Source organism: Oncorhynchus gorbuscha, linkage group LG03 (genome assembly GCF_021184085.1).
Source record: "Oncorhynchus gorbuscha isolate QuinsamMale2020 ecotype Even-year linkage group LG03, OgorEven_v1.0, whole genome shotgun sequence".
Lineage (NCBI taxonomy): Eukaryota > Metazoa > Chordata > Actinopteri > Salmoniformes > Salmonidae > Oncorhynchus > Oncorhynchus gorbuscha.
Genome location: NC_060175.1, coordinates 81838255 through 81856365, shown reverse-complemented (window position 1 = coordinate 81856365; position 18111 = coordinate 81838255). Strand labels below are relative to the sequence as shown.

Sequence of the window (18111 nt, the reverse complement as noted above, 5' to 3'; positions counted from 1 at the left end):
TAGAACAAAGAAAGAAGAGCAAAACCATCACTGATAGTGATGATAGTGTTGTCACTATTTGTCTACAAGTTGTCACTATTTGTCGTGTTCTCTGTGAGATTCAGGAAAAGAAAGGCTTTTGACGTAGTTTTAGGCAGCCTGCATGGTAAACAGGAATTTCTAGTTTGATGGCTGTTTTTTTTTTAAGAAATAGAAGTGGGTGAACTTTACTATCCTGAGACTTATCCCGTTGTGATGGCCCCTGCCGTTGTTGGTCAGGATATCCTGTTGAAAACAGTATGGTGACTAATGCAAAGCAGCACCACTGGAGATGGGGGTCATTGTTTAAAACCCACGACATAAAGCAATGACTGACCCCTTGAAACAAGCAACAGGGTTTATAACAAACAAGTGTTGTTTAAGTGGGTAACTAAATATACAGTAAACGGAAATAATACATTGTACCTTTAACAGTAAACATACACCATGTAGTCATATACTTCTGCTAGTTTACTGCCTCTACATATTTTCCTCTTGTGAGTGTACCTCAGTACATGAGAGATGGTTTGTGAGGCTGTTTGATGCTGGTGATGAGCAACACACCACGACACTCAGTTGGCAGTTTTCCTTTCAGGAACCTTGACGTCTCCTGAGGATTTACATGAAACACTGTCTAAAGAGAGGATTCTTTTTGGAAAGGCTGGTTATTCTGCATTTATTCATAACCTGGAAGAATTAAATATTGTTACGTTACATAAATACTGTTACAAGTCCATAGGTAGGGAAGTATACACATTCTATGAAACTGCATAAGTGTTATTATGTCAGTCTTCATCCTCAAGCAGTCATTGGTAATCACACACCTGTTCAACTCCATAACTCTACATACTCCAGATTATCGGCTCTTGCAAGTACCTATTATAACTGATGATAGTAAATGCTAATTTTCAATAAAATTAATAGTGCTACATGTTACGATAATATTGTTTTGACAGCCAATGTTATCTTTTGATGATAGCATCTATAAAATCTTTGTGATTCGTAGTTCTGTTACCCACATCAAGCGTTGCAACATCATTAATATCCCAATCTCTACTCTGCTCCTCAGTGACTGAGTGCCTCGCTCCTTCCCCAGGGCTCTGCAGAAAGTCACAACAGCTCCAGATAATACAACGTTGCAGTCCCTTTCAGTAGGCATGCACACCCCTCACTACAGCACCTGCTTCTGACACCCTAAAGACAAACAGCTGTAGTAAAGGGATAGCAACAGTTACGGGTACTACTAATACTCTACTACTAATACTACACTACTACTATTACTCCAACAACCCCAACTAGTACCACAACTACTACTACTACTACTACTACTACTGCTGCTACTATTACTACCACTACTACTACTACTACCACTACTAATACTACACTACCACTACTAATACTACTACTACTACTACTACTACTACTACTACTACTACTACTACTACTACTACTACTACTACTACTATTACTACCACCTACTACTACTACTACTAACTACTACCACTACTACTACTACTACTACTACTACTACTACTACTACTACTACCACTACTACTGCTACTACTACTATTACTACCACTACTACTACTACTAATACGACACTACTACTGTTACTCCAACAATTCCAACTAGTACTACAACTATTACTGCTACTACTATTACTACTACTAGTACTTATACTACAACTACTACTTCCACTACTACTACTACAACTACTACTACCACTACCACTACTACTACTAATACCACTCCCACTCCTACTACTGCTACTACTGCTGCTACTACTGTTACTACCACTACTACTACTGCTACTACTACTACTACCACTACTACTTATAATACAACTACTCCTACCACTACCACCTCTACTACTACTACAACTGCTACTACTGCTGCTACTACTGCTACTACTATTACTACTACTACTACTGTTTATACTACAACTACTACTACCACTACAACTACTAATACCAATAGTATTACTTCTATTACTACTACCACTCCTACTACTACTGCTTCTACCGCTCCTACTACTACTACTACTACTACTACTACTACTACTACTACTACTACTACTACTACTACCACTACTACTACTACTACTACTACTACTGCTACTACTGCTGCTACTACTTTACTTCTACTCCTACTAGCCTACTACCTCTACTGCTACCTTAACCACTACTTAGTGCTAATACTTCCACTACTTCTGAAAATACTGCTACTACAGCTGTCCTGATTAGACAACATAGACAGCATGGTTAGTGTGCAGTGCTGAGTGCTCTTTAATTGCAGTAGTTGCAAAACACCACGTCAACAGTGAAGAGGCGACTCTGGAATGCTGGCATTCTAGGCAGAGTTGCAAAGAAAAAGCCAAATCTCAGACTGGCCAATAAAAATAAAATATTAAGATGTGCAAAAGAACACAGACACTAATCAAATCAAATCAAATCAAATTTATTTATATAGCCCTTCGTACATCAGCTGATATCTCAAAGTGCTGTACAGAAACCCAGCCTAAAACCCCAAACAGCAAACAATGCAGGTGTAAAAGCACGGTGGCTAGGAAAAACTCCCTAGAAAGGCCAAAACCTAGGAAGAAACCTAGAGAGGAACCGGGCTATGTGGGGTGGCCAGTCCTCTTCTGGCTGTGCCGGGTAGATATTATAACAGAACATGACCAAGATGTTCAAATGTTCATAAATGACCAGCATGGTTAATAAGGCAGAACAGTTGAAACTGGAGCAGCAGCACAGTCAGGTGGACTGGGGACCAGCCATCATCAGGTAGTCCTCAAGGGCTCAGGTCCTCCGAGAGAGAGAAAGAAAGAGAGAATTAGAGAGAATATGTGGGGTGGCCAGGCAGAACAAGATGTTCAAATGAAAGCTGAATAATAGAGCAGAACAGCACAGTCAGGTGGACTGGGGACAGCAAGGAGCATGTCATCATGTCAGGTAGTCCTGGGGACAGCAAGGAGGCACATGGTCCTAGGGCTCAGGTCCTCCGAGAGAGAGAGAAAGAAAGAGAGAAGGAGAGAATTGAGAACAGCACACTTAGATTCACACAGGACAACTGAATAGGACAGGAGAAGTACTCCAGATAAACAAACTGACCCTAGCCCCCCGACACATAAACTACTGCAGCATAAATACTGGAGGCTGAGACAGGAGGGTCAGGGAGACTCCAGATAAACAAACTGTGGCCCCATCCTGAGAGGAGACACACTGTGGCCCCCGGACAGGGCCAAACAGGAAGGATATAACCCCACCCACTTTGCCAAAGCACAGCCCCCACACCACTAGAGGGAAATCTTCAACCACCAACTTACCATCCTGAGACAAGGCCGAGTATAGCCCACAAAGATCTCCGACACGGTACAACCCAGGGGGGGGAACCCAGACAGGCCGACCACAACAGTGAATCAACCCACCCAGGTGACGCACCCCCCCCCAGGGACGGCACGAGAGAGCCCCAGCAAGCCAGTGACTCAGCCCCCGTAACAGGGTTAGAGGCAAAGAATCCCAGTGAAAAGAGGGGAACCGGCCAGGCAGAGACAGCAAGGGCGGTTCGTTGCTCCAGAGCCTTTCCGTTCACCTTCCCACTCCTGGGCCAGACTACACTCAATCATATGACCCACTGAAGAGATGAGTCTTCAGTAAAGACTTAAAGGTTGAGACCGAGTTTGCGTCTCTGACATGGGTTGGCAGACCGTTCCATAAAAATGGAGCTCTATAGGAGAAAGCCCTGCCTCCAGCTGTTTGCTTAGAAATTCTAGGGACAATTAGGAGGCCTGCGTCTTGTGACCGTAGCGTACGTGTAGGTATGTACGGCAGGACCAAATCAGAGAGGTAGGTAGGAGCAAGCCCATGTAATGCTTTGTAGGTTAGCAGTAAAACCTTGAAATCAGCCCTTGCTTTGACAGGAAGCCAGTGTAGAGAGGCTAGCACTGGAGTAATATGATCAAATTTTTTGGTTCTAGTCAGGATTCTAGCAGCCGTATTTAGCACTAACTGAAGTTTATTTAGTGCTTTATCCGGGTAGCCGGAAAATAGAGCATTGCAGTAGTCTAACCTAGAAGTGACAAAAGCATGGATTAATTTTTCTGCATCATTTTTGGACAGAAAGTTTCTGATTTTTGCAATGTTACGTAGATGGAAAAAAGCTGTCCTCGAAATGGTCTTGATATGTTCTTCAAAAGAGAGATCAGGGTCCAGAGTAACGCCGAGGTCCTTCACAGTTTTATTTGAGACGACTGTACAACCATTAAGTTTTCCTCCATTTCCGCTCGGCTGCCCGGAGCCCTGTTCTGTGAGCTCGCAATGAGTCATCGAGCCACGGAGCGGGAGGGGGAGGACCGAGCCGGCCTGGAGGATAGGGGACATAGAGAGTCAAAGGATGCAGAGAGGGAGGAGAGGAGGGTTGAGGAGGCAGAATCAGGAGATAGGTTGGAGAAGGTTTGAGCGGAGGGAAGAGATGATAGGATGGAAGAGGAGAGAGTAGCGGGGGAGAGAGAGCGAAGGTTGGGACGGCGCGATACCATCCGAGTAGGGGCAGTGTGGGAGGTGTTGGATGAGAGCGAGAGGGAAAAGGATACAAGGTAGTGGTCGGAGACTTGGAGGGGAGTTGCAATGAGGTTAGTGGAAGAACAGCATCTAGTAAAGATGAGGTTGAGCGTATTGCCTGCCTTGTGAGTAGGGGGGGGGAAGGTGAGAGGGTGAGGTCAAAAGAGGAGAGGAGTGGAAAGAAGGAGGCAGAGAGGAATGAGTCAAAGGTAGACGTGGAGAGGTTAAAGTCGCCCAGAACTGTGATAGGTGAGCCGTCCTCAGGAAAGGAGCTTATCAAGGCATCAAGCTCATTGATGAACTCTCCGAGGGAACCTGGAGGGCGATAAATTATAAGGATGTTAAGCTTGAAAGGGCTGGTAACTGTGACAGCATGGAATTCAAAGGAGGCGATAGACAGATGGGTAAGGGGAGAAAGAGAGAATGACCACTTGGGAGAGATGAGAATCCCGGTGCCACCACCCCGCTGACAAGAAGCTCTCGGGGTGTGCGAGAACACGTGGGCGGACGAAGAGAGAGCAGTAGGAGTAGCAGTGTTGTCTGTGGTGATCCATGTTTCCGTCAGTGCCAAGAAGTCGAGGGACTGGAGGGAGGCATAGGCTGAGATGAACTCTGCCTTGTTGACCGCAGATCGGCAGTTCCAGAGGCTACCGGAGACCTGGAACTCCACGTGGGTCGTGCTCGCTGGGACCACCAGATTAGGGTGGCCGCGGCTCTGGCCGTTTTCGACTCTGTCAATCACCACATTCTTATCGGCAGACTCAACAGCCTTCGTTTCTCAAACGACTGCCTCGCCTGGTTCACCAACTACTTCTCAGACAGAGATCAGTGTGTCAAATCGGAGGGCCTGTTGTCAGGACCTCTGACAGTCTGTATGGGGGTACCACAGGGTTAAATTCTCAGGCCGACTCTTTTCTCTGTATACATCAATGATGTTGCTTTTGCTGCTGGTGATTCTCTGATCCACCTCTACGCAGACGACACCATTCTGTATACTTATGGCCCTTCTTTGGACACTGTGTGAACTAACCTCCAGACAAGCTTCAATGTCATACAACTCTCATTCAGTGGCCTCCAACTGCTCTTAAATACAAGTAAAACTAAATGCATGCTCTTCAACCGATCGCTGCCCACACCTGCCTGCCCGTCCAGCATCACTACTCTGGATGGTTCTGACATAATTTGTGGACAATTACAAATGCCTAGGTGTCTGGTTAGACTGTAAACTCTACTTCCAGACTCACATTAAGAATCTCCAATCCAAAATCAAATCTAGAATCGGCTTCCTATTTCGCAAAAAAGCATCCTTCACTCATGCTGCCAAACATACCCTCGTAAAACTGACTATCCTACCGATCCTTGACATCGGCGATGTCATTTATAAAATAGCATCCAGCACTCTACACAGCAAATTGGATGCAGTCTATCACAGTGCCATCCGTTTTGTCACCAAAGCCCCATATACTACCCACCACTGCGACTTGTATGCTCTCGTTGGCTGGCCCTCACTTCATATTCGTTGCCAAACCCATTGGCTCCAGGTCATCTATAAGTCTTTGCTAAGTAAAGTGCCGCCTTATCTCAGCTCACTGGTCACTATAGCAGCACCCACTCGTAGCACGTGCTCCCACAGGTAAACAGTGGGGCAAAAAAGTATTTAGTCAGCCACCAATTGTGCAAGTTCTCCCACTTAAAAAGATGGGAGAGGCCTGTAATTTTCATCATATGTACACTTCAACTATGACAGACAAAATGAGGGGAAAAAAATCCAGAAAATCACATTGAAGGATTTTTAAAGAGTTTATTTGCAAATTATCGTGGAAAATAAGTATTTGGTCACCTACAAACATGCAAGATTTCTGGCTCTCACAGACCTGTAACTTCTTCTTTAAGAGGCTCCTCTGTCCTTCACTCGTTACCTATATTAATGGCACCTGTTTGAACTTGTTATAAATATAAAAGACACCTGTCCACAACCTCAAACAGTCACACTCCAAACTTCACTATGGCCAAGACCAAAGAGCTGTCAAAGGACACCAGAAACAAAATTGTAGACCTGCACCAGGCTGGGAAGACTGAATCTGCAATAGGTAAGCAGCTTGGTTTGAAGAAATCAACTGGGGGAGCAATTATTAGGAAATGGAAGACATACAAGACCACTGATAATCTCCCTCGATCTGGGGCTCCATGCAAGATCTCACCCCGTGGGGTCAAAATGATCACAAGAACAGTGAGCAAAAATCCCAGAACCACACGGGGGGACCTAGTGAATGACCTGCAGAGAGCTGGGACCGAAGTAATAAAGCCTACCATCAGTAACACACTACGCCGCCGGGGACTCAAATCCTGCAGTGCCAGACGTGTCCCCCTGCTTAAGTCAGTACATGTCCAGGCCCGTCTGAAGTTTGCTAGAGAGCATTTGGATGATCCAGAAGAAGATTGGGAGAATGTCATATGGTCAGATGAAACCAAAATATAACTTTTTGGTAAAAACTCAACTTGTCGTGTTTGGAGGACAAAGAATGCTGAGTTGCATCCAAAGAACACCATACCTACTGTGAAGCATGGGGGTGGAAACATCATGCTTTGGGGCTGTTTTTCTGCAAAGGGACCAGGACGACTGATTTGTGTAAAGGAAAGAATGAATGGGGCCATGTATCGTGGGATTTTGAGTGAAAACCTCCTTCCATCAGCAAGGGCATTGAAGATGAAACGTGGCTGTCTTTCAGCATGACAATGATCCCAAACACCCGCCCGGACAAAGCATTTCAAGGTCCTGGAGTGACCTAGCCAGTCTCCAGATCTCAACCCCATAGAAAATCTTTGGAGGGAGTTGAAAGTCCGTGTTGCCCAGCAACAGCCCCAAAACATCACTGCTCTAGAGGAGATTTGCATGGAGGATTGGGCCCAAATACCAGCAACAGTGTGTGAAAACCTTGTGAAGACTTACAGAAAACGTTTGACCTCTGTCATTGCTAACAAAGGGTATATGACAAAGTATTGAGATAAACTTTTGTTTTTGACCAAATACTTATTTTCCACCATAATTTGCAAATAAATTCACTAAAAATCATACAATGTGATTTTCTGGATTGTTTTTCTCATTTTGTCTGTCATAGTTGAAGTCTACCTATGATGAAAATTACAGGCCTCTCTCATCTTTTTAAGTGGGAGAACTTGCACAATTGGTGGCTGACTACATACTTTTTTGCCCCACTGTATTTCACTGGTCACCCCCAAAGCCTATTCCTCCTTTGGCCGCCTTTCCTTCCAGGTCTCTACTGACAATGACTGGAACGAACTGCAAAAATCACCGAAGCTGGAGACTCATATCTCCCTCACTAACTTTAAGCTGTCAGAGCAGCTCACAGACCACTGCATCTGTACATAGCCCATCTGTAAATAGCCCATCCAACTACCTCATCCCCATATTGTTATTTATATTTTGCTTCTTTGCACCCCAGTATCTCTACTTTCACATGCATCTTCTGCACATCTATCACTCCAGTGTTTAATTGCTAAATTGTAATTACGCCTCCAACTCAATCATCAAGTTTGTGGACGACACAACAGTGGTAGGCTTGATTACCAACAACGACGAGACGACGAGACGGCCTACAGGGAGGAGGTGAGGGCCCTCGGAGTGTGGTGTCAGGAAAATAACCTCACACTCAACGTCAACAAAACTAAGGAGATGATTGTGGACTTCAGGAAACAACAGAGGGAACACCTCCCTATCCACATCGATGGAACAGTAGTGGAGAGGGTAGTAAGTTTTAAGTTCCTCGGCGTACACATCACAGACAAACTGAATTGGTCCACCCACACAGACAGCATCGTGAAGAAGGCGCAGCAGCGCCTCTTCAACCTCAGGAGGCTGAAGAAATTTGGCTTGTCACCAAAAGCACTCACAAACTTCTATAGATGCACAATCGAGAGCATCCTGTCGGGCTGTATCACCTCCTGGTATGGCAACTGCTCCGCCCACAACAGTAAGGCTCTCCAGAGGGTAGTGAGGTCTGCAAAACGCATCACCGGGGGCAAACTACCTGCCCTCCGGGACACCTACACCACCCGATGTCACAGGAAGGCCATAAAGATCATCAAGGACAGCAACCACCCGAGCCACTGCCTGTACATAGCCCATCTGTAAATAGCCATTTTGGTCCCTTTGCAGAGTTTCAGAAGAAAGTGCTATGTTTCTAGCCATTTTGAGCTTGTATGTCACGTTCTGACCATAGTTCTTTTGTGTTTTCCTTATTTTAGTGTTGGTCAGGATGTGAGCTGGGTGGGCATTCTATGTTGGATGTCTAGTTTGTCTTTTCTGTGTTTGGCCTGATATGGTTCTCAATCAGAGGCAGGTGTTAGTCGTTGTCTCTGCCATTCAGCCAGGATCCTCCAGAGCCGACAGTCAGCCAGGATCCTCCAGAGCCGCCATTCAGCCAGGATCCGCCAGAGCCGCCAGTCCGCTTCTTATGACGATTGTGAAACTGTAATCAAACCCACAAATGCTGATGCTCCAGATACTCAACTAGACTAAAGAAGGCCAGTTTTATTGCTTCTTTAATCAGTACAACATTTTCAGCTGCGCTAACATAATTGCAAAAGGGTTTTCTAATGATCAATTAGCCTTTTAAAATTATTAACTTGGATTAGTTAACACAATGTGCCATTGGAACACAGGAGTGATGGTTGCTGATAATGGGCCTCTGAACTCCTATGTAGATATTTCATTTAAAAAATCAGCAGTTTCCAGCTAGATGAAGGCCATGTTCATTATATTTTACCAATGACTAAATTTGGAGAAATCAGATAGTAGAATGATGGTAGAATTCCAAACACCACTCCTATCAACTCACTGCCTCAGGATCCCAGAAGGCGCTAAGCCTGGGGGAACAGGTGTCCCAGCCTCCCCTCAAATACTGCTGCTCTGTGTAGCCTTACCTAGAGGTTAGCTATGGTGCTGGAGGTCATGACCAGTCATCAGCAGAAGTCAAAGATGCAAGTTACAAGTTGCTTTTGGGTAATTTCCTTCCCAAGCAACCAACAAGTGGTCTCTTGTCACAACACCGGAGAGGTTTTGTGGTGCCCTAGCTGACAAGAGTGTTGTGACTGAATGGAAAACTACTTGATTACATTGAGGTCACCCTGGCTTGATAGAATTGGAGCTGGGTATCCTGTTTAGTAGGCTGTTTACAGACACCTGAAATCACAGGAAGACATTGTTTTGGCTGCTTAAGAGTGTTTGGTTTTCTTTTGGAGTGGGAACCCTGATGTTAACCCGTTCACATTTACATTTACATTTAAGTCATTTAGCAGACGCTCTTATCCAGAGCGACTTACAAATTGGTGCATTCACCTTATGACATCCAGTGGAACAGTCACTTTACAATAGTGCATCTAAAACTTAAGGGGGGGGTGAGAGGGATTACTTATCCTATCCTAGGTATTCCTTAAAGAGGTGGGGTTTCAGGTGTCTCCGGAAGGTGGTGATTGACTCCGCTGTCCTGGCGTCGTGAGGGAGTTTGTTCCACCATTGGGGGGCCAGGGCAGCGAACAGTTTTGACTGGGCTGAGCGGGAGCTGTACTTCCTCAGTGGTAGGGAGGCGAGCAGGCCAGAGGTGGATGAACGCAGTGCCCTTGTTTGGGTGTAGGGCCTGATCAGAGCCTGGAGGTACTGAGGTGCCGTTCCCCTCACAGCTCCGTAGGCAAGCACCATGGTCTTGTAGCGGATGCGAGCTTCAACTGGAAGCCAGTGGAGAGAACGGAGGAGCGGGGTGACGTGAGAGAACTTGGGAAGGTTGAACACCAGACGGGCTGCGGCGTTCTGGATGAGTTGAAGGGGTTTAATGGCACAGGCAGGGAGCCCAGCCAACAGCGAGTTGCAGTAATCCAGACGGGAGATGACAAGTGCCTGGATTAGGACCTGCGCCGCTTCCTGTGTGAGGCAGGGTCGTACTCTGCGGATGTTGTAGAGCATGAACCTACAGGAACGGGCCACCGCCTTGATGTTGGTTGAGAACGACAGGGTGTTGTCCAGGATCACGCCAAGGTTCTTGGCGCTCTGGGAGGAGGACACAATGGAGTTGTCAACCGTGATGGCGAGATCATGGAACGGGCAGTCCTTCCCCGGGAGGAAGAGCAGCTCCGTCTTGCCGAGGTTCAGCTTGAGGTGGTGATCCGTCATCCACACTGATATGTCTGCCAGACATGCAGAGATGCGATTCGCCACCTGGTCATCAGAAGGGGGAAAGGAGAAGATTAATTGTGTGTCGTCTGCATAGCAATGATAAGAGAGACCATGTGAGGTTATGACAGAGCCAAGTGACTTGGTGTATAGCGAGAATAGGAGAGGGCCAAGAACAGAGCCCTGGGGGACACCAGTGGTGAGAGCGCGTGGTGAGGAGACAGATTCTCGCCACGCCACCTGGTAGGAGCGACCTGTCAGGTAGGACGCAATCCAAGCGTGGGCCGCGCCGGAGATGCCCAACTCGGAGAGGGTGGAGAGGAGGATCTGATGGTTCACAGTATCGAAGGCAGCCGATAGATCTAGAAGGATGAGAGCAGAGGAGAGAGAGTTAGCTTTAGCAGTGCGGAGCGCCTCCGTGATACAGAGGAGAGCAGTCTCAGTTGAATGACTAGTCTTGAAACCTGACTGATTTGAATCAAGAAGGTCATTCAGAGAGAGATAGCGGGAGAGCTGGCCAAGGACGGCACGTTCAAGAGTTTTGGAGAGAAAAGAAAGAAGGGATACTGGTCTGTAATTGTTGACATCGGAGGGATCGAGTGTAGGTTTTTTCAGAAGGGGTGCAACTCTCGCTCTCTTGAAGACGGAAGGGACGTAGCCAGCGGTCAGGGATGAGTTGATGAGCGAGGTGAGGTAAGGGAGAAGGTCTCCGGAAATGGTCTGGAGAAGAGAGGAGGGGATAGGGTCAAGCGGGCAGGTTGTTGGGCGGCCGGCCGTCACAAGACGCGAGAGAGGGAGGAGGGGGGAGGGGGAGGAGGAGGAGGATTCAGAGAGAGGGAGGAGGGGGAGGGGGAGGAGGATTCAGGAGAGAGGAGAAGGTGGCAAAGAGCTTCCTAGGGTTAGAGGCAGATGCTTGGAATTTAGCGTGGTAGAAAGTGGCTTTAGCAGCAGAGACAGAGGAGGAAAATGTAGAGAGGAGGGAGTGAAAGGATGCCAGGTCCGCAGGGAGGCGAGTTTTCCTCCATTTCCGCTCGGCTGCCCGGAGCCCTGTTCTGTGAGCTCGCAATGAGTCATCGAGCCACGGAGCGGGAGGGGAGGACCGAGCCGGCCTGGAGGATAGGGGACATAGAGAGTCAAGGGATGCAGAGAGGGAGGAGAGGAGGGTTGAGGAGGCAGTTTCAGGAGATAGGTGGGAGAAGGTTTGAGTGGAGGGAAGAGATGATAGGATGGAAGAGGAGAGAGTAGCGGGGGAGAGAGAGCGAAGGTTGGGACGGCGCGATACCATCCGAGTAGGGGCAGTGTGGGAGGTGTTGGATGAGAGCGAGAGGGAAAAGGATACAAGGCAGTGGTCGGAGACTTGGAGGGGAGTTGCAATGAGGTTAGTGGAAGAACAGCATCTAGTAAAGATGAGGTTGAGCGTATTGCCTGCCTTGTGAGTAGGGGGGGAAGGTGAGAGGGTGAGGTCAAAAGAGGAGAGGAGTGGAAAGAAGGAGGCAGAGAGGAAAGAGTCAAAGGTAGACGTGGGGAGGTTAAAGTCGCCCAGAACTGTGAGAGGTGAGCCGTCCTCAGGAAAGGAGCTTATCAAGGCATCAAGCTCATTGATGAACTCTCCGAGGGAACCTGGAGGGCGATAAATGATAAGGATGTTAAGCTTGAAAGGGCTAGTAACTGTGACAGCATGGAATTCAAAGGAGGCGATAGACAGATGGGTAAGGGGAGAAAGAGAGAATGACCACTTGGGAGAGATGAGGATCCCGGTGCCACCACCCCGCTGACCAGACGTTCTCGGGGTGTGCGAGAACACGTGGGCGGACGAAGAGAGAGCAGTAGGAGTAGCAGTGTTGTCTGTGGTGATCCATGTTTCCGTCAGTGCCAAGAAGTCGAGGGACTGGAGGGAGGCATAGGCTGAGATGAACTCTGCCTTGTTGACCGCAGATTGGCAGTTCCAGAGGCTACCGGAGACCTGGAACTCCACGTGGGTCGTGCGCGCTGGGACCACCAGAGTAGGGTGGCCGCGGCCACGCGGTGTGGAGCGTTTGTATGGTCTGTGCAGAGAGGAGAGAACAGGGATAAACAGACACATAGTTGACAGGCTACAGAAGAGGCTACGCTAATGCAAAGGAGATTGGAATGACAAGTGGACTACACGTCTCGAATGTTCAGAAAGTTAAGCTACGTAGCAAGAATCTTATTGACTAAAATGATTAAAATGATACAGTACTGCTGAAGTAGGCCAGCTGGCAGTGGGTGCGTTGTTGACACTACACTAATCAAGTCGTTCCGTTGAGTGTAATAGTTTCTGCAGTGTTGCTATTCGGGGGCTAGCTGGCTAGCTAGCAGTGTTGTTTACGTTACGTTGCGTTAAAAGAACGACAATAGCTGGCTAGCGAACCTAGAAAATCGCTCTAGACTACACAATTATCTTTGATACAAAGACGGCTATGTAGCTAGCTATGTAGCTAGCTACGATCAAACAAATCAAACCGTTGTACTGTAATGAAATGAAGTGAAAATGTGATACTACCTATGAATGCGACCGGGTTGTTGAGTTCTATACAGAAGACGTTGGCTAGCGTTGGCTAGCTGTTGGCTAGCTAGCAGAGTCACCTACGTTAAGGACGACAAATAGCTGGCTAGCTAACCTCGGTAAATTAAGATAATCACTCTAAGACTACACACTCTAAACCTAAACAACACAATTATCTTGGATACGATGATACGAAGACAGCAAAGACAGCTATGTAGCTAGCTAACACTACACTAATCAAGTCGTTCAGTTGAGTGTAATAGTTTCTCCAGTGCAGCTAATCAGTGGACGTTAGCTAGCTGGCTAGTGAAGACTACGTTAGGACGGCGAAATACGATAATTACGCAATTATCTTTGATACAAAGACGGCTATGTAGCTAGCTGAGAAGAAATTGCTAAGATTAGACAAATCAAACCGTTGTGCTATAATGAAATATAATGAAAAAGTTATACTACCCGCGGGAGCGAAGTGCAGATGCGACCACTCGCTCCAACCGGAACCGGAAAAAAAGTTTCTAATGAGTTTTTACTGAACTAAAGTTGTCAAATCCACCCTTGACACATCAAGGCAAATTACCACAAAAACATAGACTAAGACTTATAGATTGCTTTGCAGTATGACTCCAGGAAATGTCAACCTGATCATGGAAATGTGTATAAAGGAATCAAGAGATCATTTAGCCCTGCGTCACAGTACATGTCTAAACCATGTGCAGAGGACAAGTATATAAGTCTAAAGAGCAGACGTGGGCTGGCGTGCGAGACCAGGTTTCATCAATAATGCATGAAGCCAAGAAACCAAGATAAGAGGAGGTGCAGCCAGGCCACGATGACAAAACCAGCCGTTTCATGTGATTTACTGCCGTCACACCTGGTATGTACTTCTAAAACAGGTCTAAATCAAAATGTACAAGCAACCGGAAAAATATGAATGGATTGTTTTTGACTGGAAGACACACCTCTTCCGGTCAAAAACAATCCATACCTTTTTTGGGGGGTTGCTTGTACATTTTTATTTAGACCTTTCTTGGAAGTACATGCTGGGTGTGACGGCAGTAAATGAGAATAGTTGCAGGCAGGGCAGGCATATTTGGTGTGTAAAGAACTTATTTTAACATTATAACGCTTGCAGAGCTGTCTAATGGGAAGATGAATGGAAGCTTTCTGGGCAGAGAGGAGATCTCGTCATAGTCATCGTCACTTTTGCCCAGATACTGGTTCATGCAACAATATGCCTGAATACTTAGCCTGTCATTAAACCTCATCATCATTGTCACATAGTCTATAATCATTACAAACTGCCATGTGAAAGTGCCATCGTTGATAACGTTATGTGAAGCAAGACATTTATGATGACATATATGCAAGTCAAGCATTATAAGAGGGTAATGTTTAGATCCACTTAACACAGTTGGTATTAGTGCAGAGGGCCAGTGCCAATCCGTAACAGGCCATCCATGACAAGCTCTCCATATCACCCAGGCCTCTAGGCCCTATTCCGTATAGTCCCATGCTCATTGCCTGTGGCCCACTTCTCAGACAGCAGTCCAAAAACACACAGAAAGCCTTTACACTTCTTTCATCATGTCCCGCTACATCTCTGCCACGTGGGATTAATTGCATGTCTGAAGGCAAGTGGTGTTTTCTTGAGAGCTGTTGAATGTAATGTGTTTGGATGACTAAGCAGTGTCAGTGGTCTTGGATAAACACAACACTGGAAAACTGGAATCAGTATTCCAGTCAATAAATCAATATCATTATCATCTCATGCATTAGCATAAATGGACTTTATGTGGTTATACGTGCAAATATTATTGCTACAGTATGTACAGGCTGAATCTCAACGGGACTTGATATGAGGATGGGTTGGCTATAAACATCCTTAAAGAAAAGTGAAATAGAAGTGAAATAGAATTTAGAAGTTTAGAAAAATAGATCATGTTGAGAGGATTTGACATTTCCCACTGTCCAAATGTTAAATGTGGGAATACCAATCACAAAACGCTCATTCAATTAAATTGGCTGATACTCTAAGAACACATTGGAAATGAATCCTCACATGTTCATGCACATGAGGGCCTTAAGTAAGAAACATTTTCTTGACATTTTCTGCCCCACATAGAATACTCACTGTAGTGACAAATCACCATGACACATTTTCAGAATTAGATGGAATAGCTACAACTGTCCGGCTCCTGGCAGCTGGTTCTGCAATCTGCACACATTAAAGCATGATGGCATTGTCATCACAAATACTCTAGACATCCTGCTGCTATAATACTGGCATAACAATGTCAGTGCACTGTGACAAATACTGTAGGTCTCTGTGAGAGACATGCTGTCATGCAGAATTAATTGGATCCATTGAATGTGGATATTGAACATTATATCATATTTTTTTAATTGATCACATTGTCAGTGTTACAGGGCCTTTAAATCAGACCCCTTAATTGAATGATTGTTAATTAACATAATTAACAGAGGGTGATTTGTTCATTATGACTTTCCTATCCGAACTGCTTCAACTCCCAGCCTTTTGTCCAAAGCCAAATAGAGACATTCAATCTCCATCTCTACCATCTCAATTTAAATTAGTTGGTTGTTGGTTTAGCTTTTTAGGCTCTTTGAGATTATTTTATGTAATGAAAAGCGCTATACAAAATGTATTATTAGATTTGTCTGAGACAGAGGCGGTATTACTGTCTGGTATCCAACACCTTGGTTTCCACATGCTCTATGTTTCCTAGAGCATAAATGATTTGGCTACAATAGGAGTCACCTGCACCACGTCTCCTGGCTGACCCATTTTCCCTCAGGCTTAGCAGAAGCAGTGCTCTGAAAGAAAAGTCTGTAGTCTAGCATCTGACCCAGACGTGCCTTAGCTCAATGGGTTAGCAGCACATATCAATGATATTGTTACGCAAACCAACCCAGCCAGACTTGGGTTTGGTAGGTATCAGGCGTTGCAGAGCAGGGACAGCCAAGCCAAAGCCCAGCTGGCTGTTAGCTAGCGTGCAGTATGGACAAGCTGTTGGTCAGAGGTGCTCGCTTTGTGCTGGTTGTCAGTGTGTGGATCTTGAGGAAGAAGGGCTACATGCTAGGGATGATGAGCTCTGGACAGGGATGTGTTCAGACGTGTGTCCTCCCAGGGGAACTCTACCAGGTACAGCAGCACTTTATAGATCAGTAGGACTTCATCTGTCATTTACAGTATAGGGCTGTTAAGAGGACAGGGCTGGTGGAGGTGTGTGTCTTTGCCTGCTTTAGTGTTACCTGTAATATGTGATATTGAGAATGTTTTGTGAGCCATTGCAGGTTGTATATTTTATATTTTAGCACTTCATGCCATAATTTGCTGGACACAGATTAGAGTCAGGTGTGGTGTTGATTGTTTTTGGAGTATGTGTATGTATTTTACATTTTTAAGTGCTACAAAAGGCTTTTGGGGGAAGAGTGGGGTAAGGTGAGCCAAAGGGGTAAGTTGAGCCACCCTTATTTCTATGAAACCATACAAAAAAATGTATAATTTGCTCAATATTTAGGTAGATGTCATCATTTCATGGAGTCTGTGAAGGAAGAAATCACATGAAAAAAAGTGGTAGAAAGTTAGGTCCAAAAAATAGATTTTCACCAAGTCAAATGAATTTATTGTGTTAGAGGGTTCATATCTAAACCAAAGTAGATCATTTTAAAATGGCTGTAAACCTCAGTTGGGGTTTCTATAAGCTTCAGTATGAAGTTCTAAACCTAGCATGAAAGTGCATCCTTGTAGCTGTGTGGCCTAATATAGTCAAAACGTTTAGGGATAAATTGAGACAATAGCCATGGGGTAAGTTAAGCCAACGGTTGAGCCCATGGCAAGTTGAGTGTGTTTTCTTCACAGGTGTAATGCAAGGCATTTTTCGATTGGATATGAGGCAACAACAGGGCCTGGCCTATGTAAAAAAAAGTACAGAGTGTTTGATAGTTGTTAAGCCTATGTTAAAAGATGCTTCAAATGATTAAAAGACAAAAAAGTGATGATTTAGTGATTTAGTTTAATTGTGTTTTGGAAATAAAGATAGACATGTTTTTTAAAAGGTAGTGCTAATATTTAATTCAGTACTGAAATCTGCTTAAGGATCCGTCCCTTTTTTTCAATTTTCACCTAAAATGACATACCCAAATCTAACTGCCTATAGCTCAGGACCTGAAGCAAGGATATGGTATTCTTGATATCATTTGAAAGGAAACACTTTGACGTTTCTGGAAATGTTAAATTAATGTAGGAGAATATAACACATTAGATCGAGTAAAAGATAATACAAACATATTTTTGTACCATCATCTTTGAAATGCAACAGAAAGGCCATAATGTATTATTTCAGCCCAGGCGCAATTTATATTTTGACCACTAGATAGCAGCAGTGTATGTGCAACATTTTAGACTGATCCAATGAACCATTGTATTTCTGTTCAACATTTTATACCAAGACTGCCCAAATGTGCCTAATTGGTTTATTAATACATTTTCAAGTTCATAACTGTGCACTCTCCTCAAACAATGGCATGGTATTATTTCACTGTAATAGCTACTGTAAATTGGATAGTGAAGTTAGATTAACAAGAATTCAAGCTTTCTGCCAATATCAAAAATGTCTATGTCCTTGGAAATGTTATTGTTAATTACAACCTCATGCTAATCTCATCAGCCTAGGTTAGCTCAACCGTTCCGCAGGGGAGCCACCAATCCTCTAGAGGTTTTAACTTACCTTGACCTGTGGCTCAACTTACCCAATACCCGGTGTAATTTGTGCCAAGAGACCACTTTTTTTAGA

General features: G+C 45.2%; 1 protein-coding gene across 3 annotated transcripts in view; it reads left to right on the top strand.

Moving 5' to 3' along the window:
- The window catches only part of LOC124032037 (FERM domain-containing protein 4B-like), a 36066-nt gene that overhangs the window by 1365 nt on the left and 16590 nt on the right, over positions 1-18111 (top strand). The window contains exon 1 of one of the 3 annotated variants that reach the window (XM_046344017.1): positions 16264-16457. The exons of 1 other annotated variant lie outside the window; for it this stretch is intronic. In XM_046344017.1, coding sequence (XP_046199973.1) covers positions 16314-16457 — 144 coding nt within the window. In that variant the 5' untranslated portion in view covers positions 16264-16313. Of the gene's footprint in view, positions 1-16263; positions 16458-18111 lie in introns of those variants that run through there. One more of the 3 variants, XM_046344018.1, reaches the window with a different exon arrangement.